General features: G+C 40.8%; 1 protein-coding gene across 1 annotated transcript; it reads left to right on the forward strand.

Moving 5' to 3' along the window:
- Positions 1 to 18,856: 18,856 nt before the first annotated feature.
- On the forward strand, positions 18,857 to 26,279 carry LOC116826142 (protein-glutamine gamma-glutamyltransferase 5-like). Its single transcript, XM_075062016.1, has 6 exons — positions 18,857 to 18,863; positions 21,494 to 21,673; positions 23,406 to 23,524; positions 24,600 to 24,728; positions 24,985 to 25,162; positions 26,143 to 26,279. Exons 1-6 carry the CDS (start codon positions 18,857 to 18,859, stop codon positions 26,277 to 26,279), a joined length of 750 nt encoding a protein of 249 aa, XP_074918117.1.
- Positions 26,280 to 27,944: the final 1,665 nt, after the last annotated feature.

Raw genomic sequence — 27,944 nt, forward strand, 5'->3', positions numbered from 1 at the left:
TACTTCTTTCCCTCTAGCCAATTGTTAATTTCTCTGATTAAAATATTGCAAACAGATTTATCATTTGCCACTCGTGCTGATCTTACATACAAGCTTTAGATCTTTAGTTGTTGTCTAGTTAATTAGAACATATACACAAAGCATATAGTTTTCAGAGAGGTAAGGCAGTGATTCTTTTAGGGTGATTTTCTTTATTATTTTCCTTTTTTGACCTACCCTCTTACACTGGTTTCCCTCTTTAGTTCTGGGTGAAGTCTAGAGAGAGCAAATGTTAGTAAAATATGGAAGCAAGTCACTTTGTTGTAGTGGTAGGGCAGGCTACTACTTGACTCAACTGTGAGTAGAAAACATTGTAGTCCCATGCAATGTGCAGTTTATATTCTTGCCTTCGACAAAATTCTTTTAACTGAATATAACCAATGCTTTTGTTACTTTCCAGCACTTACCCAGAATGCCAAGTTGCTGTATACTTGCCAACCTGCTAAGATTTCTTCTTAGGGAAAAAACCCTTTCTCTTCCTCTGATCAGTGTCAATGAGAATATCAACAGAAAATACTAGCTAGGAAAGCCCTTGTGCAAATATCAGGCAAGATGGACAATTTATATTATGAAAATATTTCATTTTGTCATTTCAGGTGTAAACAAACAAATTCCCATTTAGTGTTAAAGATATTTGTGTAATATGGACAAGTGATAATCCCAGATTAGAAAGGTGATGTGAAAATATTATCAAACAAAAAATAAACATTGACCTAAGACACTAATACTTGACAATGATGCAGCAAGTGTCTTCACACTATTCCCCGCATTCTAAAGCAGCCTACTGCTTAATTTTTTCTGTGTATTGCCTGCTTGTGAATGCCACCAGATTGACAACCTTCCAGTTGTGGCAGCTCTGAAATCCTCTATTATTCATTGAACAGGAAAGTTGATACCTTTGCAGGCTTCCCCAGCTGCCTATGCTAATCTGATTCAACCACAGCATAGAGGAAGATTTTTTAGGAGTGAGAAGGTAGTTCAGTCTTCATGATAATACAAGCCTTGGCATTTGCACTGAGACTACCTGCCTGAGTACCAGTTCTGGTTGAGATTTTGTGTAGTGAATACCAGTGTGCACTAGAAAGTGGATGGAGACCATCTATTAGTTAATTACGGAGCTCAAAAAATTTCAGTTTTGATTGGGGAAAAATGCATACTCTCCTAGTCCTGGGCTTCTGTAGTACAAATTTTCCTGATTATGGTGAATCTGAATATTTGGACTCTGGTCTCCAGAGATGAAAAGTTAATGTAATAACCTACTGAGTCACCTCTCTATAATAGGCTTCAATTCAGCAAGAGCCATGTTCAAATCAAAATAACCTCTATTATAAAGCCTCTATTATAAAGGTTTGCAGCATAAAAGTGAGCTCTAACCAACACAGAAATCTCAGGTAACTTTTTCTCCTTGGGCTCACTCCTGCTAGATGCTCAATTCTCCTGGGAAATGCTGAGCTGCCACAACTCCAGTATCAGTGTTAATTGAGGCTGTTAAGCACCTTTCCATTATTGCTCTGCAACTTGCAGGAACAAGCCCTTAGTGATAGTAATCAATCTACACCTAATTTTATAGATGCTACTCATCAGCTTCACAGGCAGCGCCGAGTTCTTTAAATGTAAAGTGTGTAAATATAGAACCTACTGAACTGTTTCTGTGATTGAGAAGCCTGATGAGATGCTAGGGCTAAAAGTTAAAATAATTTCTTGTAGTTAATAATGGAAAATTTCATGTCTAGATCACATGAATAAAACATAAGTTTTACTATTAAACTGCTATGCTAAATATGCTTAACATTGTCTTCAGTGCATGAATGTATGAAACAGAAAAGCTATTAATATTCATTTTAAAGGTTTGCATCTACCCTTTCTTTAAGTCATCTGATAAGAAATAAAAATAGTAATCTTGACAGATGGTAATTAAAGAAAAAATACAAGTTAAAATTATTGTTCATTGTTCATATCATTCTTTAAGATCTATTCCAAATAGTTTAATGTGACCTATTTCTCCTACAAAATAAGCAAGTAGATTTTTGACAGGCCTGTGACTCAGTTCTTGGGAACAGGATAGGGAAAATGTAGATACATTTTATTGATTGGGAAATAGAATTACAATACCACAGGTGGTCTGTTTTTTTTTCCCCCCTATACAGTGCCCTAATACAGTGAAGTCCACTTTTATTTTATTGAAAATGTAATACTCTATAGACCCAGAAGAAAATAAAAATACCCTGCGAAGCAAGTGTGTGCATGTTAAAATGGGAACTAAAATCTTCCTGGAAAGTTCCTAGTTGAGACTATCTATGGAGTTGAACCATTTTTTTTCCCAAGCCTAAACTAGTATAGCTCTATAGATAACACTGACATTAAATTCTGAAGTCTCTGAACCATTCAAAGTTTGGAGTAAGGAACCTCTAGTGTTAGTCTTAGCCTGTCTTAAGTCTTAGTTAGTCTTAGCCTGTCTTAAGGGCCTTGTCTAGAGGGGTTGTATAACAGAATTACTTATTTAGAAATGAGCATCTGGAGAAGGAACACTGATATTTTTTTCAGAATAATCAAAAACTGAATATACTGCCTGTATCGCTATCTGGAGTGGTTCACGACCATGCGCGCCAGCCTCGAAGCAGACTGTCATAAGCAGGGCAGACCCCCCAAACTTGTTCTATAATTAAATTTCACCAACCCAGTAACAAATGTGAACTCCTGGATCACTGTAACAGTCTGACCATGGAATCACAGACAGTCCCCTTGGGCACTCCAGTTTATCTTGCCACCCAGGTGAGCTGGAGTTAGTGATAAATGTACACTTACACCAAAAAAGACATAATATTCAGGTTTCTCCCAGTCCCAAGAGACCAGTCACTTACCCCAGTTCAATTTGTGCCTTAGATTTCACACCAAAGACAACACTGGTAACCAATCAAATAGTGCAGTGTTTCCCAAATTTGGGATGCCGCTTGTGTAGGGAAAGCCCTTGGCAGGCCGGGCCAGTTTGTTTACCTGCTGTGTCAGCAGGTTCAGCTGATCGTGGCTCCCAGTGGCTGCCATTTGCTGCTCCAGGCCAATGGGAGTTGCTGGAAGTGGTGGGCAATATGTCCCTCAGCCCGCACCGCTTCCAGCAACTTCCATTGGCCTGGAGCAGTGAATCATGGCCACAGGGAGCCATGATTGGCCAATCCTGTGGACATAGCAGGTAAACAAACCAGCCCAGCCCGCCAGGGGTTTTCCCTGCACATGCAGCATCCCAAGTTTGGGAAACACTGAAATAGTGCACTAATTAAGGATTTGTTAACTAGAAAAAATGAGTTTATTTACAAGTTAAAAACAGGCAACATATATCTAGAAATGTAATCTGTCAGATGATTTTCACTTGATGATTTGAGACTTTTGTTAACTCAGTCATTACTCATTTTTTGTGTATTAAAATGATATCTGGGATGAAATCTTTCTATTATAATTGCCATGTACATTCTTAAAAGGAATGTTTCACTTTTGATATTTTGCCCCTTTTCCTAACAATAGCTTTTATATTTCCTTTTCACAAGATTCAGTACAACACATCCATCATAGGATGGGTTTGAGCTAAAGATTCATTACAAAAAGGGAAGGTCACACATCGAAATAGCCAAAAATCTGAACTGTTCAATGGTTGAATGCTATTCATACATCATGCTTCAGTGCTTATCTTTTATATAGAAGTGTCATGCTTATAACATATAAAGGTTATATACTTCTATGGTCTGACCACAAGCTGGTTATGATTTTTTTTCTGTGAACTGGTAAAAAGGCAGCCACGTACCATGAAAATCTCTTGAGTAGTTTTTCTTTTTCACATTTGTTAACTTTTCTGTTTATGATGACTGTTTCCAGAGAGAAGCTTTATTATTTCAGTATTTGCACTAATGTTTGATCCCAAGGCTTTGATGGCGTGCTGCAGTGGTGATATCACTATTCCAAATTAGTGCCACTGTATTTTGAAGTCAGTATCTGAAGAACAAGGAAGCTGGACACACCAGTCGCTAGATGATCCAAGCCATCACAAAAAACTTATTTCTGCACTTTTTGGTATAATGGGTACTTTTGTCTGGCTCTGGCAGCCCCTTTGGGTTTGGCAATCCTTTTTCCTAAATACAAGTGGCCTGATTCTAGTTTACACTAAGGCCACATTACTCTGGAAGTATATTTATGTCAGCTTTAAAGCCAGAGGAGTGTAAAGGGAGCCTTAATATAAAGGAGAACTAGGAACAAAATAGTTTAGGGCCATGTTAGGGTTGAAGTTTCAGTATTTACATGATATTGCTTTCATTTCACATCGGTGTAAAGTAGAAATAAATCAAAATAGAACTTCCTTATATATATTTGATATAACTACTTTACTGTACATGCTTGTCACTGAGCACCTTTCAGTACTAATCTTACTAACGTGACTAACATCTCTATATGTTGTCTGTTCTATCCTTCTCTTCCCAATGTTTTGTTTGTTTGTATGCTTTGATTTCAAATATACACATTATGTTAAAGAAAGTGGGTCCAAAAATGTACCCTTGGACTTGGAGCAGAAGTCAGTGAGGTTGGTGATGCTCAAATCGGCCACTGGGAAAGTTCTTCTGCCACACAGACAAGCTTTACTGTTTTTCTATATAGTTCCATTGTGCCTGAGGAGCATAATTGCTGACCACGACCTCATCCCAGGGCTTTAGATGGTCTCTTAGGCCTGGTCTACACTGGGGTGGGTTGGGGGCTTGATCTAAGTTATGCAACTTCAGCTATGTGAATAATACGACGTACTTAGATCTACTTACCATGGTGTCTTCACTGCGGTAAGTCGATGGTTGATGCTCTCCCGTTGAATCTGCCTCCACCTTACACCCTGGTGGAGTACTGGAGTTGACGGGAGAACGCTTGGTGGTCGATTTATCGCATCTAGACTAGATGCGATAAATTGATCCCTGTTGGATCGATCACTGCCCGCTGATCTGGCAGGTAGTATAGATAAACTAGTAGATGCACTGTGGCTTCAGCCCAGGGTGCTTTGAAGATAAGGATTAATCCATGGAATTTGACTTAACATTCTATGGGAAGCCAACATAGAGAGAGAAGGACAGGTTTGATGTGTTCCTGGTAACCTGTGTTGCTGTGGACATGCACAGCAATGTTCTGTACTAGTTGGTCTTTCTTAATGGCTGAAGACTTCATGTCCTGGTATAAACTAGATTGCTTAGCTTTTTAGAAACTATGTGACCAAAAAGAAAGTCACAATTAGGTAAATAATATGTCTGGTAAGGGCATATTATTTTTCTATCGCATTCCAGCTAGTCCTATTTTACTGACTCTCATTATTTTGAGAATATCTGAATGAATTTTTAAACCTGAACTGAAAGAGCTTCAACTGAGTGTTTTGGAAAGTGAAATGATTAATACGCCAGCAAGATCTACACATTTCTAATTTATATCATTTTTTGATTGGTGGTTATGAGGGATATTTTGAAAAGTCATTAAAATGGTGGAATGCAGAATTAAATACAGATTATTCAGAGGACTATTAGTGATTGATATATGAGCAGGTTAAATCTGTATGAATAAATGCTAAAACACCATAGCACATTATTTAATTTTCAGTAGAGATTATAAATGGCTCCAAAATTTAAGAACATGATGCAGAACTCTGTTTTGCAGCAGTGTACTAAATGCAATATAGGGAACTTTGGTTTTATGCATGTGGTTTGGAATTGTAGAAATATCACAACATTTTGGTCAGGAGGTAAAGACAAAAGTTGATAGATGTGATTGACTTATTTCTCATTGGATCTCTGAATTAAAAAAAAAAGAAAAGAAAAATAAATCATGGTAAACAGACATCAAAGTAAACTTATTGGAAAAACATTGTCTGTAGCAATGCCTCCTCCGCCATATAAATAGACATTGGACAAAGAAATGGATATAATCAGTGTCAGAATAGATTAACTATATGTGTGTATCTATCTAATTAGAACATACACAATGCAATTTATAATATCACTTTGGGCACAGAGGAGAAAAATAAATTGGTTCAAACATATTGGCATGATGGTCAACCAATTTTAAGATTTAGATTTTCTTGCCAAGTCATATTAAAAATGTTTTCCTAGATTGCTTTACTTAAGTAAGTGGCAAACTCCACTGATACTACCATGAAAGCAATGGAATTTCATCAGAAACCTGTTTTGCAAGGTTAATGTGTCGATTATAGCAAATGATAATTAGATATGCCCTTTGAGGTGCTCGATAGTATAATGATCTTAGGGTTCACTAAATAACAAACCAGTGAATGAGAGAGGAATAAAACTGTAATAAAACAAATGGGAGAGCTTCTGTAGTGAGCTGTTGCACACACCCAGACAGTGTTCTCATCCCTACCTCCAGGGCACCTCTGCAAATTCCCACCGTCATAACACTGTTCCTTATAAGAGAGCATCTCTAAATCACAATATTTCATAGGCATATCTCTATTGATAGAGTGCCTTCTTCCTGTGTTTTTTATAGTGTGTTCTTTATTACTTTAAACCTAACTAAATAGCAGAGCCGTAAGTAGACATTTAGCACCTGGGGTGAGCAAGTATATTTGCACTCCCTGTCATTTTTTCATCATTTTTCCACCCACAGGAGACATGGTCTGGCATCCTGGATTACGTGCCTCCCCCTTGTCCGGATTTTTTGGTTGTGCCCCACCAACCCAGATAGGCTGGGTGACTGGCTGAGGTGAGTCGGGCTGGAGGTGGTGCTTCTTCCCTGATTGCCATCATGCAGGACTGGCCCAACCTAGCAGCCTTGCACCCTGGGCAGCAGCCCCGCTTGTCCTATCCTGGTGACAGCCCTGCTAAATAGCAATGCCTCTATAATTACATATTTCTTGCATTTCAAACATCACATACTCTCCTGGTGCAAAATATTCTGAGTGTTAACTCACTTTTATTAACCTGTTTATTGTACTTGGAACTGATTATCACTATGAGGTGTTGCTAAAACTTGTATAAGTGCCTTGTCATGTTATAATTTTAGTCTTGTGTAATGTTTCATGATAAGATTTTGTATAAAATGAAATATAGCAGAGCTAAAAATGACTTGTAAACACAAATTCTCAGTGCTTTGCTTTGCTTTTTAATCTGTTTAAATTAAAACTCTTTCTACCCTGTCAGCTTGGGAAGCAGCCAGTCACACTAATGAAATGTCTACACTCAGTTTTACAAGTGAGCAACAATATGCTCCATGGGCGTGTGTTCAGCCTCATGACTATGCATGTGGTGAAGTAAGATGTGTAGCTCCATGTCTTAACATGCCCCTAGTGTGTATGTGGTAGACTGGCTGTCGAATACAAAAACTCAAGTGTTTTGTTGCGTGGGGAAAAAAGGGTATTTGGATTAAAAAGAAACTCAGTGTGAAAGGTTAAGTCTCATACACTTATCAAATATTACTTGCAAGAGAAAATAACAGAGCTAGCTGGAAAAGAGGAAAAGGTTTTCACACCCATGTTTTCAATTTTTTCTCCCTCTTTGTATTAGTGTTGTTTCAATATAAAATGTTCCAATTAGCTCAAGAAAATACTTGCATCATCTGTGTTTTCCATGATACTACAGAGATCACACAAGAGTGATTCAGAGATCCAGCATGGAATATATAATGTTGTCCTTAAATAGCCATGATTCTTGCATGTTCTTTAGATAAAAAACCTCCCATAAACTGATCTTGGAATTTTGCCAGCATTATTTGATGTGACTAGAGATTATATAGAAACCTACCATGTCATGTGCTTAACTTTACAGATGTGAGTAGTCCCAGTAAGTAAATTTAAGCACATGTGCTTGCAGAATTTGGCATGTGCCTGTATGTGAGTGTATATCAGAGTGCGGGGATGTGTTCCAAATAAAATGCTACTGACAACAGCTCTAGTTGTGGTAACAGGACATTAAAGATAAAGTAACTTGTACTTTTGTTGAGTGTTCTTTAAGGCCTTGCCGCATTCAAACAGCTGGAAGTAACAGGGCAGCCAGGAGGGCTGCTTCTGCTATTCCACTACCACTGAATACTAGTGAGGTGCAAGCGGTCTTATTTATGCCTGTTGCCAGTTGGTATACACTAATCTTTGAACATGGAAAAGTGGTGGTCTGGGATGGAGACTGAGAAGTTTGGGGATGATTCTACTTATACAAAGTCGTGTTTTCTTTAGCTGTTGTCTTAAATTATTGAAATGAAGTTGTTGTTCAGTGATACGCAGATCTCAGTAGTTCAGGAGCCAAATTAGTAATCACCATAACTGAAAAAGAGCCGTAGTAGTGTGAATTCATTATTTCATTTAGTATTTGTATATGCTGTTCTCACAGCAAAATGACTAACTAACCAATTGTAGAATACTTGACAACATAGTAAAAGCATCCTGATTGGTGGTAATTAAATCACAGTGGTTTAATATGGGCTGCAAAGAGGCACAGGAGCCACATTAAAGAGCTACTTGCAGCTCTCAAACCTTGCTGTGTCGCTGTTGTAGCCTCTTAGCCACACTCATGTAAATTGTTGTCTGACTTCCTTGGTCCCCACCTTCAGAAATACTGTGATAATCCAATACGAAGAACACGATTGCCCAGCTCAATCAAGGGAGAGCAGGTGGTGAGGGATGTGACTCTAACACAAATATCACCACTGGTGAGGAAAAATTGCAGCTAAGTTATCTTGTTTTTTTTTTCCTTCAAAGAAGCTAGAAAAATTTCAATGTAGTGCCCAGGGCTGATGGGTTCACACTCTTTGCAGCTCTCTTTTTGATGTTTGCCCTTTGGTCACTACTGAGCTCAAATGATTCCTCTATAAGTCTACAAGATATTATGTGTAACTGCCATGCTTTGTAAAGATGACACCACAATCAGTTTTAAAATTAAATTGATCCAAAAATAGGATCAAGCTAAAACCTGAATAAAGTCAATATTAGTAGGTTATGCAATTTAAAATAATTTTTTGAGAGAGAAAACCAAGATTATACATAATGTAATTTAACAATGTTCCTTTTTAAATAAAAGCACCCAAGTTTTTATACAGTCAGAGTGAAAACAAAAATGGGACACTTTTATGTGGTCTTAAAATGTAGCTCTAGTCAGAAAAGTGTCTGGAGAAACTGGAACCTACACTCAGGGGCGGCTCTAGGTATTTTGCTGCCCCAAGCATGACAGGCAGGCTGCCTTCGGCGGCTTGCCTGCGGGAGGTCCACCGAAGCCGCAGGACCAGTGGACCCTCCGCGGGCATGTCACTGAAGGCAACCTGCCTGCTGCCCTTGTGGCGCCGGGCAGAGCACCCCCTGTGGCTTGCCGCCCCAGGCACGCACTTGGCGTGCTGGTGCCTGGAGCCACCCCTGCCTACACTTATCAAAGATGTGCTCTTTGTGTATATGTAGATTCTTTCCTGCTTATTTAATGACAAAATTAAGTTTCCATTGCATTTTAGGTACTGTGTGAAGTGCTAGTAGGAGGTATGTGAGTTAGACGTTATTCCTTCTTGTGCATCAATAAACCCATGGTGCCACTTTTAGAATCACTTTTCAAGTAGGACTGAACTTTACACATGTAGGACCAGGTTGTAATATCTTACTCAGCCTGAATAGTACCTTACATGACAAGCAGTCCCATTGGACTTCAACAGGAGAACTTGTGGAGTAGGGTTTTGCAGGTTAGCCCATATTGGCCATCACTGCAGTACTTAGAAGCCCCAGACATGGACCAGGACCCTATTGTGCTAAATGTTGTACAAATACAGAACAAAAAAGAGTCCCTGCCCCAAAGAGTTGACAATCCAAGTACAAGACAAGAGACAAGAGGTGGATACAGACAGGGAGTACAAGGTGGAAGCAGAGTCAGGATGAGCTCTACCCTGACATCTGGTGGTGAATTATGGGGAGTGTGGAAAGGAATTTTAGGTATTTGCATTGGCACACCCACCCCACCTAGCATAGCCCACGGCAGCCTGGGATGGTTATTTTGACAGCTCTAGGATCCACAGTTTCTTTGTTATTGGGGCAGGAGGAATTAAGTGTTATCACCCTGATTATGTGAATGAGGAACTATGAGACTTCTTTATGACAGAGATCTACAGGCTGCTGAGCTGAATTCATGTTGGGCCAATGGTGCACCAGCACTAGAGCTCCCCTACTACAAGTTGAAATCGCTAAAAGAGCTAAGCTTACTGAGCTGAGATCACTGAGTGCTGTGTTAACTAGTGGGGGAGCCTGAAGCTCCAGCGCTAAGTGGCTGGCAGAGCGGAGCAATTTGCAGCATGTTGGAGCAGCCCATGGACCAGTGAGCAGAGTGGAGCGGTTTGCGGGGACGACTGGAGTGGCTCAAGGGTCGGCTGGAGGAGCGGCACAGCTGGTATACTGGAGCTGGTCATGGTGAAGGCTGCAGCAGAACTCCACGGAGAGGCAGAGCAGTTGGCCCTGACCTACGTAAGGTGCCCCTTAACACCCTGTGTGTGCCCTCCCTCCATTTCCACCCAGACTTGGGGGGTAAAACTCTGCAGATAAACTTTTGAACTCTGGGGTGGCACTGACCAGAGACTTTCGGGTTGTTGGACTTTTTGCTTATGGTTTGGGTTATAATCCTGTTGTGGTGTTTTCTCAACCATGATGCCCGCATTTGTTTCCCTCCTTTATTAAAAGGATTTTGCTACACTCAGACTCCGTGCTTGCTAGTGGGGAAGTATTGCCTCCTAGAGGCGCCTGGGGGGGTGGTATGTAATTGTCCCAGGTCACTGGGTGGGGGCTCAAGCCGGTTTTGCATTGTGTTATTGAAATGGAACCCTGGATATTGAACCCGGCCCTTGTTGCTGCCAACTCAGAGGGGCAGAAGAGTTACACAAGGAAACAGTGAGACAGTATTGGTCAGCATGATAGATTGTCATCCCAGTGGTCTATAAGCCTTCTGTCTAAAGTCAATCTTGAATCAGAAATAATCTCTGCTGGCTAATTTAAATCCCATTGCTAAACCAAAACCTTTTGACAAAACTGAGTTGTACTGTATATATGGAACTGAACTATATGCTATTCATATCAAATAAAAACTCTACATAGAGTTAAACAGAGGTAGTGCTTTTTCTGTCTTATTGGTCAGTGGGACAAGGGTGCACCATTCATCACTTGTCTGGCGCTGCCTCCTGGTCACTAAGGATTAGCTCTCAAGGCTGATGCCCCTTCCCATAGTCGTACGCTGTGTCTCTCTCAGGTCTGCAGCTCTTCTCTCATCCCAGGAACTGCAGCATCCTCTTCGTGACTCAGCCTTCTGGTTAGGTCACTCAGTGTTTTCCCCCTTCTGGGATATATCACAGCCTTTCCTTCAGCAATACTAGCCAGTCTTCCCTTTCACGGCCTCAGGTGCCACTCTTTCAGTGACTGGTAGGGGAACCCGGCCCCGCCTTTTCTCTGGGTTCCATTCCAAGGAACCCTATAACTAGCAGTTCTGGGCTTTCCTCTCCAAGGTCTCACTGCTCCTTCCGTGGCCCACTTCCGACTCTTCTAGTTCTCCTCCTCACTCCGGATGTACGAGCTCCAAATCCTCTTCCCTCTTCCCAGGGAGTGACTGCCCTTTCCCAACTGAAGCCCTTGTCTGTTGCCAGCTTCCTGGCTTTATAGGTCCCACCTACTCCTGCACAGCTGAACCTGGCTCTATCTCCAAGTGCAACCTGTGGAGTTAATAGGCCTACTTAGGCACCTGAACCCCATTACTGTCACCCATCTGGTCATTGTGGAGATAACTCTTAGGCAGGTTTTATAAAGTCTTTTTTAGGAGGTGTATAATATAATAAAATGTAGTTCATAAACCAGAAATAATTTGGGGGAAAAAAAAGGAAGAAAGAAAGAGATACTAGAAAACAGTATAGGCGCTGACTTCCTCTCTACCAGGGGGTGGTTGACCTCCTTCCCCCCTGCCTCAGGCCTCATCCCCACTCCACCCCTTGCCCCAAGTCTCCACTCTGCCTTGCCTCTTTCTGCCCCAACTCTGCTCCTGGCCCTGCCCCCACTCCACCCCTTCCCCTAAACCCCAACTCCTGCCCTGCCTCTTCCCTGGCTCTTTCCGCCCCCTCCCCCAAGCATGCTCTGTCCTCCACTCCAGGAGGCTCTGGGAGGGATGCGGAGAAGTTGATCAGCGGGGCTGCCAGTGGGCGAGAGATGCTAGGGGGAGGGAGGGACCTTGGCTGCTGGTGGGTGCTAAGCACCCGCTAATTTTTTTCTGTGGATACTCCAGGTCTGGAGCACCCATGGAGTCAGAACCTATGGGAAACACCCTTGTTAAAAATCAGACCATGCTGCTCCAGTGCATCAGGTGCTAAGACAATTGAGTCCCTGAATACGTGTAAATGCTTTTTCTCTGACACTTAAAGATGCATATTGCCAAGAGGTAGAGATTTCAAACAATGGCTAGGAACAAGAGAAGTTAACATGGCACCTTGAGTCAGGACGGTTTAACAGCCTTGGTCCAGGGAGGAAAGGGCCTCCAAAGAAAGAACATAAGAGGAGCCTCACAGGATGATCCTATTCCAAGTTTTCTACTGTTTCTCTCCAGCTTCTGGAACGACAGGTTTTCACTCAGGCTGTAAGAGCCACCTCCCACACCCTTATTTAACACATATATTTGATTTTGTTTAATGTTTAAGCCCTCATTTGACCATACCTGTTTCTTTGCATTGGTTTATCTGTAAATTGGGTTTAATAATTGCCTACTCCCAATGTAATAGTCCTCAGTGCTCTCAGCTCCTCAGATGAAAGATGCTGTCAATGCAAATTCATTTTTTTTAATTAGAAATGTTTGGGTGTGTTCTGCAGCAGTTTTTCAAGTAAGTCAGTCCACAGTGACTCATTGCTGTAATTTGGGAATGCTGAATGTGTGACAGGTTGGATGAATACTCATCCCAGCATATTTGGAGTTTCAGATCAAGTAACTCTCTGCAGAGTTGCACTAATTTTAGATTTCCCTGTAGCTTTGCATATTTGCTCTATAACTTTTAATGGCTACACATGACTCCTACTGGGCTATTGAGAGTGGAAGGGGATGCCAGCTGGCAACTTCTTCCAATATATCCTCTTGATATGGAATTTATGTAGTTGTGTCAGTTAAAGGAAGTGAAATGTTTTGTTGCCAAGTCAAAGCTGTGCTGCACCACTCTACACAACTTGCAGCTTGTAGAATGCGAGGCACAGTACATTTACTGAAACAAGTCACTAGATGACATTTTCAACGAAACACATTAAAAATCACAACCCAGGTATAGTCCAATGCCTCCTTTAATATCCCACATTGAGCTGTCATTTTGTAATCTTTCTCTTGAAAGGCTTCGTTGGATTCCTGATTACTCTGACTTTCCTGTTGTTCCTGAATACATTAGAGATAATATGGAATTGCCTAAATGCACTCCACAGGTATTCTTGCTGTGATTGCCCTGTCCTATTCTTCAATTATAGAATCATAGAATTAAAAGGTTGGAAGGGACCTCATGAGGTCATCTAGTCCAACCCCCTGCTAAAGGCAGGACCACTTTCCCTAAATAATCCCAGCCAGGGTGCGGTCTAGCCGGACCTTAAATATCTCTAAAGATGGAGATTCTACCACCTCCCTAGGTAACCCATTCCAATACTTCACCACTCTCCTAGTCAGAAAGTTTTTTCTAATATCCAGCCTCGACTTCCGCAACTGCAACTTCAAACCATTGCTCCTTGTTCTGTCCTCCGTCACCACTGAGAACAGCCTAGCTCCCTCCTCCTTGGAGCATCCCTTCAAGTAGTTGAAGGTTGCTATCAAATCCCCCCTTAGTCTTCTCTTCTGCAGGCTAAATAAGCCCAGTTCCTTCAGTCTCTCTTCATAAGTCATGTGCTCTAGTCCTCTAATCATTTTTGTTGCCCTCCGCTGGACTCTCTCCAATTGTTCCACGTCCTTTTTGTAGTGTGGCGCCCAAAACTGGACACAATATTCCAGATGCGGCCTCACCAGTGCCGAATAGAGGGGAATAATCACATCCCTCGATCTGCTGGCAACACTCCTACTAATACAGCCCAGTATGCTATTAGCCTTTTTGGCTACAAGAGCACACTGTAGGCTCATGTTCAACTTTCCATCTACCGTAACCCCAAGATCCTTTTCTTCAGCACTGCTACTTAGCCAAACAGTCCCCAGCCTGTAGCAGTGCATGGGGTTTTTCTGTCCTAAGTGCAGGACTTTGCACTTGTCCTTGTTGAACTTCTTGCCCCATCTTAATGTTGTAATGGGCAATTGAGAGCTATGAAAGTTTTCTGGACTCTAGCAGGAACACCACTTGACTTACCCAAAGCTCAGTATGTATCAAAGTCCTGGGAGTTTCCAAAAATAATTGTTTGCCCATTAAAAGATAATTGTATAAGGTAGGCTGGATGTGTCTTTTTGCCTAGGCAACAATATTTTTAATAGCAAGGCCATAGTGGCAATCCATAAAGCCTCTTCACTATTTTGTGATATAGATTCCAGTGCTCTCAGTTCCAGCAGAAGTCAGTGACTCACATCCATGCTGGAGATGCTCTGCACTTGACAGGATCAGACTGATAATCCGCTGTTGTTCTTCAGTTATAGCTAACACTCCATTTGTCACAAGCTTTTATTTATTTAGGCAAGTGAGTAGAGATATTGTGGGGACTTTAATTAGTCGGTTCTGTACTAATTTTTATAGTGCTCTTCTGTCATTAATCCTGTGGTGACAAAAAACAAAACCTTATTGCAGATCAGAAATGTTTCCATCTATTTACAAGACTCTAGCTATCACTTCATTGCGGGGGAATCCCACCAATGCCAGATTTGCTGGCAGAAGGCCAGTGTCAATCATGCTACTTTTAATCTGAGTAAATTGATCTGGTCATCCATTGCAAAAGTAGCCCTCTTTTCCCATTCACTGAATGGTTTTAAATCAGTTCTCATTTTGGTGACTAAATTAGCTAGAGGTGGTTAAAATATTTTTGGTCAAGATATTTTCCTACCAAAAAAATGGGACTTCATCAGAAACAAAACCTTATGTGGGAAAATGTAGATTATAAATAATTTTTGATTATTTTTAAAGGAAATTTCAAAACATTTTAAATTTCATTTTGTTATAAATATGATTTTTAGTTCTGGTGTGTTTTCTGAAAACCATTTTTTTTATACATTCAGAATTTCAGATTTCAGATTTTTGTTGTTTTCTTCTTTTCCTCTTTCCATTGTTCCTTTTTGCTGCTGAATTCAACATAATGAAGGATATCTACATTTTTTTGTTGTTTTTTTCTTATAACTTTTCAAAGTTCTCAAAATTTGGAAAGGTTATGGAGTGGCAAAAGGAAAAATGAAAATGAATTACAGACTTCCCAAACTATCACAGGGAAATGAAAAAAGAAAGGGGAAAGTTGGAGGATGAAATGTAAATGTTTTTTGTTCTGTTGCAAAAAAAAGGAAGGGGAAAATAACAAAAAACTGAAGTTTTAAAAAATTATTTCATTTTCAAAACTGTAAGGAAAAGTTGAATAGAAATGAAAAATTTTATTCAAATCAAATTGAGATTAAAATTTCCAATTTAGTTTCATTTCCAAAAGTAGTAGAAAAATCAAACAAAATTTTCAGGTTTTTTTTTCCCCCAGAATAAAAAATGGCTTGTCAGCCACCTGGGATATTAGCCTCTGGATTGTCTGTGAATTATACACTTAGATGCTTTACTAATTGCCACTTGTTTATGGTGTTTGAATGGCCACCTAATTCACATGATATTATTTCTGCCCTCTGGTCAAATGACTAAAAGTTTTTAAATAGAAGAATGACAAATAATAAATACAAGACAGCTCACATTGCACAATCCGTCTGAGTTTTCAAATGAGTGATCATACACTCTACAATTAATGAAACATTTGGGATTCACATACATTTTCACAAATGCCCAATGGCCATTCAAATGCTTGTGAACAACAAATATTACCCCACAAACAACATCCACTTTCACCTGTGAAATTGTCAATTTCTCTGTTCTTATTGACACCCACTGGTGCTAAATCATAGTTGTGGTGCAGATGAAGAAATCTTTCTTTTGCTCTGTCGTAAAATCTATGAAAACTGGACCAGCAGAGCTGTTCTGAGCAGCCTGCTAAATACAAGCTGCTTCCATTCAGTATCGCCAACAACAGGGGCAACACTCCTCAGAGTATTTCTCTTTGTGCTGAACTTGTTCACTGGTAAGATTGATCAGATTTAGATCGGTTTGACAGAGAAGAGTGTCAGAGACACTGAGGGCTGAGTTTTCTTCAGTCTCTTAGGGTATGCTGATACTGCAAAGAAATATTCACAGCATGGAGTCTCAGAGTCTGGGTCAATTGTCTTGAGCTTGAGCTGTGAGGCTAAAAATAACAGCATAGATGTCCTGCTTGGGCTGGAGTCCAGGTCCAAGACCCTTCCCCTCACCAGGGTTCAGAGCTCAGGCTCCAGTCTAAGCCTGAACAGCTACACTGGTAATTTTTAGCCTCACGGCCCAAGCCCTGTGAGCTTGAGTCAGCTCACTAGACTCTGAGACTTGGCACTGTGGGTTATTCTGTGCAGTGTAGAAATATCCTTAGTATCTGAATCAAATCCCACTGAAGTCAATTGCAGTCTTTCCACTGATTTCAATGGGCCTTGGATTTGGGATTACTGAGGTTCTACAGATTTGCTGGGGCCCTGAGGCTAAATCTTTGCATTGGTGAGAGGTAGCAGGGAATCCTTGTGCCAAATTTAGATGACAACTGTTGCTCTCTATGGCAGGACAAACAGTAGTTGGGCCTTTGTTGAAATAATGACTGCATCCCTCTTTTCTGAAGGCTCTACAATAGATTCTGGTGGGCTAAATGCAGGACTATATATAGGATTTTTTAGCTGCTATCAGTCTGTTTCCAGATCCAGTTATAGTGCAGAAACCATATTGATATATCCAACAAGGTCCAAACTATCTGCAAAACTTAGGAGTGAATGTTGAATTTGCATTAAATGAGTAATCAGCATTTATATCGTTGACCATGAGATGTTGAATTGCCTACAGAACCTGGCAGGAACAGGCAGCGCTAATCTTCATTGGCTTTCTTCTTTCCTTTTCTGAGAAATTAAAAACATAATGCTCTAAAGTCACATAATGAAGTTAGATGAATTGAAGAATCATGTTGCTTTAATGATTCACCAGATGAAAAGAAAAAAAATGTATAGGCTTTAAAATTAAAAACTGGTATAAATGAGTGTCAGTGGATGATTACTGTAGATTACACCAGATTTGATTTTTGTCTCATTAGCAGTTTTTATAAGAACCTTAGGTTTCTTTTGTTCTCGGCCAATGGTTACTAAAGATATTTTATAAATAAGTTAGCATGTAACTTACAGTGTAAATGTAATTAAGGATATAGTCCAAAGAGGGGGGGTAAATCAAAGCATTTTATTTGGTTAGAAAGTTTAGTTACTTCAAGACTGATGTGGTTTATGGCGACTATTCTGTTAAGATAAGCTTTTACAAAAAAGTGATATATGGAATCATTTTATTTTAAATAGTGTCACTAGAATATCTGTTAGACCTAGCTGAGTCAGATAGCATAACTACTAAATGTAACACATCATGGGTGGACAGGCGGGAGATTTCTGAAGCATTCACAAACCAACTTCCTTAATAGTGAATCTATTATGTGTTTGAAGATATTTGACTAGTATAGAATGCAAACAAATACAAGTCTATGTAACAATTGCAAAGTATCTGACGAGGATGATCAATACTTGTGCTTACCTAACTTCCTTACCCTCCACTTATTGCTATGTGACAAAAACCCTAATATATCTGGGTTGGAGGGTGGAGCTTTGGCACTAGCAGCTCAGATAAGTATATTCAGTGTTGAATATACATATTTTATCACAAATATATGTAAGTGTTCAGTGTCACATATGTGAATCCAGACTGCTTCTCGAACTTTGTGAAAAATCTAAATATTCTATTGGGCTCAAATATAGTTATATCAAGGTGAAGCCCTAGTATTAACGTATTCTCAATTTTTGCTCCCTGTATTTGAATAGTGAAGGGATGAGTTCTTTAAATTATACATGCACAATTTAAATACACACATAACCATCTTTAAAGGAACAGTGTAGTTTCCAGGTAGAAAATTACTCTAATTTCCAAAAGCAGTTGTATTATGGTTTATGATAAGAAAGTTTCCACTGGGGTATACGGCACTCCTGAGCCTCCACTCTGGCAAGTCATGGCACATAGTAGGCTGTACTGTGTGCTTATATTCCACAGAAAATGCTTGATGTTATCTGGCTATGCTGATTTACTCCAATTTCTGTCCAGTAAATTCTTTGTTATTAGTAAAAGTGGGCACAAAGTGTTCTCAACTTGTCTGACTTATATCACCACATGATTTTCTATGCTCAAGAGGTTTTCAGATTCATCATTGCACTGAAGTATCCCAGAGACCTGGGCCACTGGAGACATCTATGCTATTGGCAAAGAACCAAAATTCCTCCCTCCCTTCAGCCGGATTCACTCTGGTAATGCTTGAACTGAATATTGCTCTGAGATGTTTATGAGCATCAGTGAATATGTGGGTGAGGCCTCACCCTAAACATGTTCTAGTTAATTGGCATTTTGTTGATGCAATATGCATAAGCATATTGTCGTTCTGAGTATAAATACTACTGACAGGAGATGAGGTTTACAGTCACAGATGAACTCAACCAGACCTTGGGGTATAGCATCTAACTTGCTAAGGAGCAACTGGACTGGGTGCTACTCTGCTTAAGAAACTGGTCTGTGCGCAAGGAAAATGGAAGGTGAGTGCTTTGGAGCTTTGTTATCATGTGACTAATATCTGAAAGGAGAGATGGCAGACAAGGCAAGCAGACTAAGGAATCTGCCAGAAACATGGACAAAATCTGTGCAAACTCTTGCGTAAATTCAAGACAAGAGATCATTTTTGTGCTTTAGATACTCTTTGTTGTGAATATTGTCATAAGAAGATAATATTTTCTGTGATAATTACTTTATATTTGAACTCAGTTTTTCCCCTTTAAAAACAATAACAAAAAACAGCCCACCTCCTACAGATATCAAAAGTGATTTTAAACCTTGAGAATTATGGGAAATATGAGGAGGAGATGGTGTAATGACCATTTCTGAGAGGAATGAAAAGGCAAATTATAAAAAACTACATGTAAAGCATAAAGTAAAAATAACTAATGTTCTGTGTTCCCAGTGATTTAGAGCTAAATTCCCATTGGCTGGAGAAAACCTATGGGAGGTATTACAGCTGATTATCAGTGGCTCTCTTAGCTGATTGCAAGATACTAGCTAACTTTAAAGACGCAATTGTTAGATCATTGCTCCAAAAATGTTATCTGGCTATGCTGATTAACTCCAGTTATTGCCCTGTTTAGAATCTCCTACTGTTAGGGAGTTCACTGAGAAGGTTTTGGCAAGGCAGCTTAAATAGCATCTAGATTCCCCTGGTTTCCTGTGGGCTTAAGCTTCAACGTGGGTTGTAAGTGTCCTCTAGGTGATAGATGAAGGTCTATTAGTTGACTTTGATACTGCTGGCCATGAGTTATAGATTCATCTACAGCCCCTAGGAGGGGTTTGCGGGGCTCTAGTCTTTTCTTACTGAGAGATGTTTTTGATTAGCTATAAAACTTTCCATAGAGTACAATTCTGTCATTTTCTTAGTTCAACATGTGATGCTTTTAGGAGCAGAGGTGGTCTCTGTGTATCCTGCAAAGCAGAGGTGGAAGTAACTTAAAGGACTTACCAGTACTCCACAGTCCTGCAGAGGGGGAGGGGCCTCAACCAGAAGAGGCATGGCCTCTATCAGAAGAGGTGGGGCCTTTAGATCCTGGGGCTTTTAAATCAGGATTTAAAGGGCTCGGGGATTCGGCTGAAGCTAGGAGCCGGGCCCTTTAAATCACCCCCAGAGCTACCAGCTGCAGAGGCAGCTGGGAGCCCTGGGGTGTGGGAAGGGGCAAAAATAATTTACATTTCTTACCCATATGGTCCAGTCGCAAGGAACCCACCTCTCCTCCGTACTTCATGGATCCCTCCCATTGCATGACATAGATAGAGAAAATAAAGCTACCATTACTACTACCAGTACTGTCTGTAATAAAACTTTACTATTGGAATAAGCTTGAAAAAGTGAAAACTCACTGTCACATTTTTCTCCGTGTCTTCCCTCCTTCTTCACCCAGGCTGCCGACACTAGGCTCCGTGCTTTCTCCCTGCCTGGCACTCAGCAGCTGCAGGGGCTTCCCTCTAGCTTGCAGCAGGGAGCAGGAAGACTTGCTGAGGGAGGGAGAAGTCTGCCTCCTGCATAAGAACAGTTTAAACTCAGCTGTTCCCTGCTCAGTTCAGTAACATTTCAAAGAGATCTGCAAGCAGTTTGCACATCACAACCATGATCCGCTGCTGGGGAGTGAATGGTATAGATTTGAACTTTGAAATGGTTCCTGATTTTGATTGTGTTTTTTGTATCTAGGAGATCCCCTCATCCCAGGGACAGAAAAGAACTGCCCCTGCCCTGGTCACCCACACCTTCCCCCCCGCCCAACATCAACTGGGAATGAAATTAACAAGGATGCCAGAAACGGGCTTCTAATGCTGGGGGTTGAACTGCTCAGGGAACAGCTGAGTTTAAATTGTTCTTATGCAGGCAGCAGCACTAGACTTCTCAGCCAGTCTCCCTACTGCAAGCTAGAGCCTAGAGGAGAACCTCTGCTGAGGAGGGGGTCGGGGTGGTGAGGAATGCAGAGCCTTGTTTGCAGCCTGGCTGGAGGAGGGGAAAGGAGGAGAGGAGAAACCAATGTGACAGTGAGTTTTCCCCTTCCACCTGCTTTTATTAGCTCGATTTAAGCTGTGCAGCCAAATGCTTGTATTTGTTGTGTATACTAGTATTGGAGAGATCCCCTCATCCCTGGAGCAGAAAAGGACTGCCCCTGTCATGGTCAAACACACCCTCCCCCCTGCTATTGTAGGTGAAATTAACAAGGATGCCAGAAACCACTCCTAACCCTGGGGGGCTGAACCGCTCAGGGAACAGCTGAGTTTAAACTATTTTTATGCAGGGGGAAGGCTTCTCTCTCCCTCAGGCAGTCTCCTTTTCTTACGGGTCCTCCGTACCGGCCCATACTGGCTTACTTTCACCTCTGCTGCAAAGGAAACTAACTTCATATGGGCATTTGCCCTATCTGCTTCTACTGACCAGTTCCTCAACCCTTTTGAAGATTTGAAGTATTTCTTGTTCTTTAACTAGTTCTTCAGAATGAAAATATATTGCTTTGATTAATTGCTATGCTCTCTATTTGTCTGTCATCTTTTCCCCCTCCCACAGGAAACCTTGGTAACAGCTGTTAAATAATGAGTCCTCAATGATATATTTTGTTCTCATTGGGTTTATTCCTTTCTTTTCCTGCAGCTATTGCAACAGGAGATGTAGACCTGAACTGTCCTCACAACTGCAACAACCATAACACTCATTTATTTGGCACTGACAAACAGATAGTGAGGAGAGGTCAGGCCTTCAACTTTTATGTGAACTTCCAAAACCGAGAATGGGATGACTCCAGGGACACCATCTCCTTCACTGTAGAGACAGGTAATTACTTCCAAATTGCATGAAGATGTGTGGTCTTCCCCCAGTCCTCTGCTAATAAATAACCTTTCCTCATTCACCACTTATGCCGATAGATACCTTCTCCAAGCCCCCTTGCATTTCATGTAAAGTTTTAATTTCTCCCCAACCGTGCTGTGCATTATTCACATAAATAAGAGACCTTATATCTTAGAAGCTTTACATTGCAAATGTAATTTTGACAAAGTATATGTCTGTGGAATATGATTTGTCCATTTTTATTCAGACTTGTATTTTTCCTTTTCTGAAAAGGCCTCAGACCCCGTGAGTCAAATGGGACAAAGTGCAACTTCTCTCTAGGCAAATGTATAGATCACAGCTGCTGGAGTGCTTGCTACAAACCACATCAAAAAAAGTGCATGAACATCACCCTGTTTCCACCGACCAATGTCTGTATTGGCCGCCACATTCTCAACATGCACGTCACATCTTGTAATCGCACATATGACCGGTGCCTAGGAGACTTTTACATCCTCTTTAATCCTTGGTGTGCTGGTAAGAAGCCCATAGGAAATCTGTGGTTAGAGAAATGCTGGGGATATTTATTATTTTGCTTATAGAAGGAGTTTGAAATTAACAGAACTATAAGGAACAGTTGCCTCAAGGGAGATGGTGTTTAGGATAGTAAAAAATATTCTCAGAAGAGATGGACTTGAGATGTGCAATTCAGGTTCAGATTGTGCATGTTCATTTTCTCTCCTGCAAGTGCTGGGATCTCCCAATCTAGATTTTGAGGACTCCAAAATCCAGAGACGTTAGGAGCTCATTTTTTTCATTTGGTCACTTAATGCCATTAGTTTTAAAGTATAATGTTTCCCCCACCACTTCTACAGCACTTTCCATCAGATATTAAAGCGCTTCATGATACCGCTCTGAAGTAAATTAATTTGAGCTGGGAGGCCGCTATCCTGTAGATAGAGCACAGGGCAGGAGCCAGTAGGTGTGGGTAATGTTCTTGGCTGTTACTACTCTCTCTGTGGGTACACCTACACAACAATTAAACACCCATGGCTAGCCCATGTCAATTGTCTCGGGCTCATGGAGCTTGGCCTTGGAGGGGTGTAAAATTGCTGTATAGACTTTCAGGTTCTGACTGGATTCCAAGCCCTGAGACCCCATCATGGGTGGGGGGAGGGTCCTAGCTCCTGGGGTCCAACCTGAGCCCAAATGTCAACACAGCAATTTTTAACCCCACAGCCTGAAACCCATGAGCCTGAGTCAGCTGACACAGACCTGTCACAGCCAGGCTGTGTAGACCTACCCTGTATGACCTTAAGTAAGTCAGTAATTGCCAAATATTCAAAAACAGTCTGTAATTTTGCATGCCTTGTTTTTTAGGTGCCAAATTTAAACACACACTGTTTGAATTTCAGATGTGCTTAGTAACTGCAATGTCAATGGAAATTGGAGATTCTCAGGATCTCTGAAATTCAGACTGTACATATTTAAAGTTTGGTGAGACCAGTTAAAGGAAAAATGATTTGACAAAAATCAAGCTTCTACATATACAGTGAGTTATTAAACAATTTATCCAAAACTCTAACAGTGTTTCCAAGGAGATGACACATTTTAAAATCTTGCTCAGATTCAAGTTTAAAAAGACAGGAAAAGCAGCAGATTTGTAAAGAGAGAAGGGAAAGAGAAAGTGAGTGATACAGAAATTAGAGTGATAGTTCTGTCTCTGCTTCTTTTCCAGATGACCCCGTGTATATGTACAATGAGGCCCACAGAAAAGAATATGTCCTGAATGAACAAGGAATGCTGTACGAAGGAGTTCACAAGTACATTACTTCTAGACCATGGCACTTTGGACAGGTAAATGTCACACTGTGAGACTTGTTCAGAACTTGTGGAACCCAACAATAATTCAAAAGATGATATTGACAGAGCCTAGCCAGACTGATCTTGCCTTTCTGTTGCACTGGTGCAATCCAAGATTTACATAAATATCTAGTATATTACAGAATTTCATGAGTTTTTCTTGTGCCAATCCAGACCATGCTCCAGTCTCAATACTTTAACATACAGTAAAAAAAAATCCACCTTGCAACCACTAGAGCAGAGAGACCTGATAGCCCAGTGGTGAGGGGCCGGGCATTCACCTAGGAGATCCAGACTCTGCCTGATTCAGAACCTGTCTCCCTCACAGCACAGGAAGTGCCCTAACCACTGGACTATACAGTCAATCAATCAATCTCTCCTACTGGACCTGTTCCACTTTATATCAATATTCATTGGGTCAGCGAGAGAAAATGATTCTAAGGCCTGAAGGTTAGCACACTTACCTAGTATGTGGGAGATCCAAGTTAAAGTCACTGCTTTGCATCATTCAGATCAAGAATTTGAACCTTTCACATCCCAGGTGTGAGCCCTAACCATCTGGCTACTCTGGGTGGGTGTCTCCTTCTCTGATTTTCACAAAACGAATTCAAAAGGAAACAGCTACAGAACAAGAAACATTTTGAAAACTCAAAAGTTTTCACAGGATGGGAAAACCACTTCCCACCCAGCCCTGGCGAGGACTACAGGATAGACACTCAACTCTGGGGAAAAGGTGAATTAACTTCACTTTGGCCCTACAGGGGTTGGGAAGGCTGTAGACACTTTCCTGGAAGAAGTGGGAGACATACTTCATATTAGGCCTCTGAATGAAAGATGGAAGTGATTCCATTGGCCAAGCAAGGAGTAACCCTGACATGTTCTAACAGGAATCATTTCCTTTCTGCCAGTAGATATGAGATACATTGCAAAGCCCTCAGTGCTGGCCTTAGAAAAAGGGGTCTGCTCACTTGCATGAAAAGATCACAGCAATAAATGGAAAACAAAAGGAAACTCATCAAAACCAGCATTCCATAGTGTATGTAACAGCCTTCTTTCCTTGCACACATAGTTTGAAGATGGCATTTTGGATATCTGCCTGAAACTCCTGGATATGGGTGCAAATTACCATCATGACTCTGACCGAGAAAGTAGTTGGCGCAATGATCCCGTGCATGTCAGCATGGTGGTAAACCACATGGTAAGTGAATGGTTAATCACATATGACCTCTGAATGCATCATCAGCAGGAGCTATGTTGTAGGAGAACAGTGAAAGACACAGGAACCACACACACACATATACCACGTATGGAGCTAAACAGGGAGGAATTTGACTAAGCATGTAAATCAGAATTTCCACAGTTTTAATAGCTCAGTGCAGAATTTGTATCTTGGAAAAGTCTTAGGATGTAGAGAAGTGATCAGGTATTTAGATTTATTCTTGTCTCTTTTCCAGATCTGTGGCCATAGCAGCAACAGCATCATGAAGCTCCCACAGAACAATGATTACCTGCAGGGGGCTAAACCACTGTCATGGAATGGAAGTGTTCCCATCCTTCAGCAATGGTATAAAGGCAGATGCAGACCAGTCAGATATGGAGACTCTGCATCTCTTGCATCAGTAATGTGCACGGGTAAGCTAGCCTTCCCGTCTCCCCCCCACAAGTTGGTGAGGAATGATATATCAAGGAAAACAACCCTCCCTCAAAAGCCTATAGCAAGCAGCTCACCTGATCTGCATATCACTAGAAAAAAAAATGGATCTATTTTTTGTTACCAAAATAAATTCACTATAAAATTGCCTACTAGGGTGAGATCTGGCTTTGTCTCAGCATTGATCACAGCAGGAAGAAAAGCAGTACTCATCCTTCTGGCCCTGACTCCAGTCAATACTATATGCTCCAACACTTGCTGAGCATTTCCTCCAGTGATAAAAGGCAGCATAAGAACAGTGTACTGTATGTAGTAGTATATTCTTCTAGCACAAGCTTGGATGATGAATCAGAAGACGAAGCGGTGACAATTGCAATAAAATGCTTGTCTGTATCTGTTCCTAAAATCTGGGAGCCAAAGCAATGAGCTGCAAACTACTATCCTTTCCTATGAAAAGAGAGGATATTTTAGTGAGCTAGATAACACAGAAATTCCATTGGCAGGGTTATAAGTGATTGACTACTGGGGTAAATCAGTTTCTAAGCTGGTTGATGGGGATGTTTTATAACATAGTGATATTGAATCTGTGCTTTGTTTGCAATTAACGTTATAGAGGACTCTTGATGTTTTGTTAGTCGGACACTTATTACTGAGCCTACTAAAGGACTGAGGAACAAAGCCTAACATCCTATTTCCTACTACTGTGTCCCCCTTTGCTACTTTTCCAACACTACAATGAAGTCCCCTACTGAAGCTGACTTTGCACCATTAGTGTTATGTGCACTTAGTGTTTTTTGTTGGAGATTTTAGCTCAAACTATTTACATGTTATGTGTCAATTATAGGAGAAAGTACTTGAAAAATAAGAAGGAAAGGAATTGGCTAACTTATTCCAGGAAAGCATTCTTTATAGCGACTTTTGAGTAAGTGTTCTGGACTCTGGAGCACTTTTTCCCTTACAGTGATGAGGTGTTTGGGAATCCCAAGCCGTGTTGTCACAAACTTCTATTCTCCTCAACGTGCTGAGAACCCCCTTGTTGTCAATGAACTTTTTGATTGTACTGGCAAAACACTGCGTGGCAAAGACAGTCTTTGGTAAGTGTGAAATCAGCAATGAGTGAATGCTATTACTGATGTACAAGAACTCACATAAGCCTGACCATGGACCATTTCTTTAGTGTTGCAAGAGTGTTGCAATAATTCAGTTTCATAATGACACATTGCAAGATGATATAATTATGCACTAGTGGTATTTGCTTGACTGCTGAATCTACACGAGAATCAGATGCTCATAAAACATTCACCAAATTCATAAGTACTTAATACTACCGCAAATGAGGCCGTCTATCTTGGAGTGGCTCCAGAAATACTGACTGGATCATGAGAAACAAATCCTTCAGGGATCAGGGCCATCATCTTCCATCATGATCACCTAGTTGATAATCAGTTCTTTGATAGCTGACTTCTTGAGGCTCCTTATCATTGGTGTAGCGCTCTATGACTGTAGTGTCTGCTCCCAATACAGCATTCACCCAGCTAGATCAATATCACACATCAATGGTAGCTTTCATATTCCCACCCTACCCCTGTTCTAGTCTGATTGGTCCAGAATTTTGACTTGTACCAAAGACTGGCCCCAGAGAGTTCTTTACAAAGTCTCTGAACTTTTACATGCTACAGGAGGTACCACTGCTGGAATGAATCTTGGATGGCCCGCAGAGATCTAAATCAATGTTGTGGTGATTGGCAGTGTCTGGATCCAACACCCCTGGAGACTGGTAGAGGTAAATGAACCCTATGTTTCTGTAAATGTCATTACTGTCCTATTCTTCAGGTTGTATATTAGGCATCCTATGTTACATAATGTAGTAATATGGTTGACTTGATCTGTGTTAGGTTCAATATGCTGTGGTCCTACTTGGGTCAGAAGCATCAAAGATGGAGATCTGGACTTGGACTATGATGGCCATCATATGTTCTCTCGGCTGAATGCAAGCTGTGTTGGCTGGCTTTCCCAAGGCTCTGTCTCAAAGACAAAACTACACTATGACACATGGCCTTGTGGGCAATACATCAGCACCAAGTGCATTGGTAGTGACCTACGGGAGGATATCACCAGAGCTTACAAGTATGAATTAGGTATGGACAAAAGACTTTACCTTGATTCACAGGAATTTGAAATGCTGATCATAAGAAATATAAACAAACACATTCTGTTCATTGTGAAAGTTCCCAGTTTTAAAGTAAAACTTCTCCAGACTGACCTAGTTGTTGGAAAGTAAGTTTATTCCAAAGGCTTCTAAATATAATTGATTTTTTTAAAAGATTGTGCTTAAAGTCATTCACTCTCACTATTTTCATTTGTATTCTGGCCCTGCCTGTTTCTTAGTTGGGTAATAGAGATCAGAATTGGGTTTTTTAGGACCTCTGAAAGGCCCTAAATCATTCTTTAAGTAAGAGTTAAACTCTTCATTCTCACCTAGTGTACCAGCAATGTCAAGACACATGCTCATCAGTTAGCCACCTGACATATCCAATATACACTCATATTCATTTTTTTGTCAGTATAAGTTGTTACTGGGATACATTCACCATTCAACAGTAGTTAAAGGATTATACAGCACAACATTTACAGGAATGGGTTGGCGCTAACTGTAAAAATGAAACCCCTGGCTGACTATGTCTGAGGGACAACAGGAGCAAAGTTAAGAAGCTGGACATTTGCAAGAGTGTCTTCATATGGATATCTCTAGTGTTTAGACAG

The sequence above is a fragment of the Chelonoidis abingdonii genome, chromosome 2 (genome assembly GCF_003597395.2).
Source record: "Chelonoidis abingdonii isolate Lonesome George chromosome 2, CheloAbing_2.0, whole genome shotgun sequence".
NCBI lineage: Eukaryota > Metazoa > Chordata > Testudines > Testudinidae > Chelonoidis > Chelonoidis abingdonii.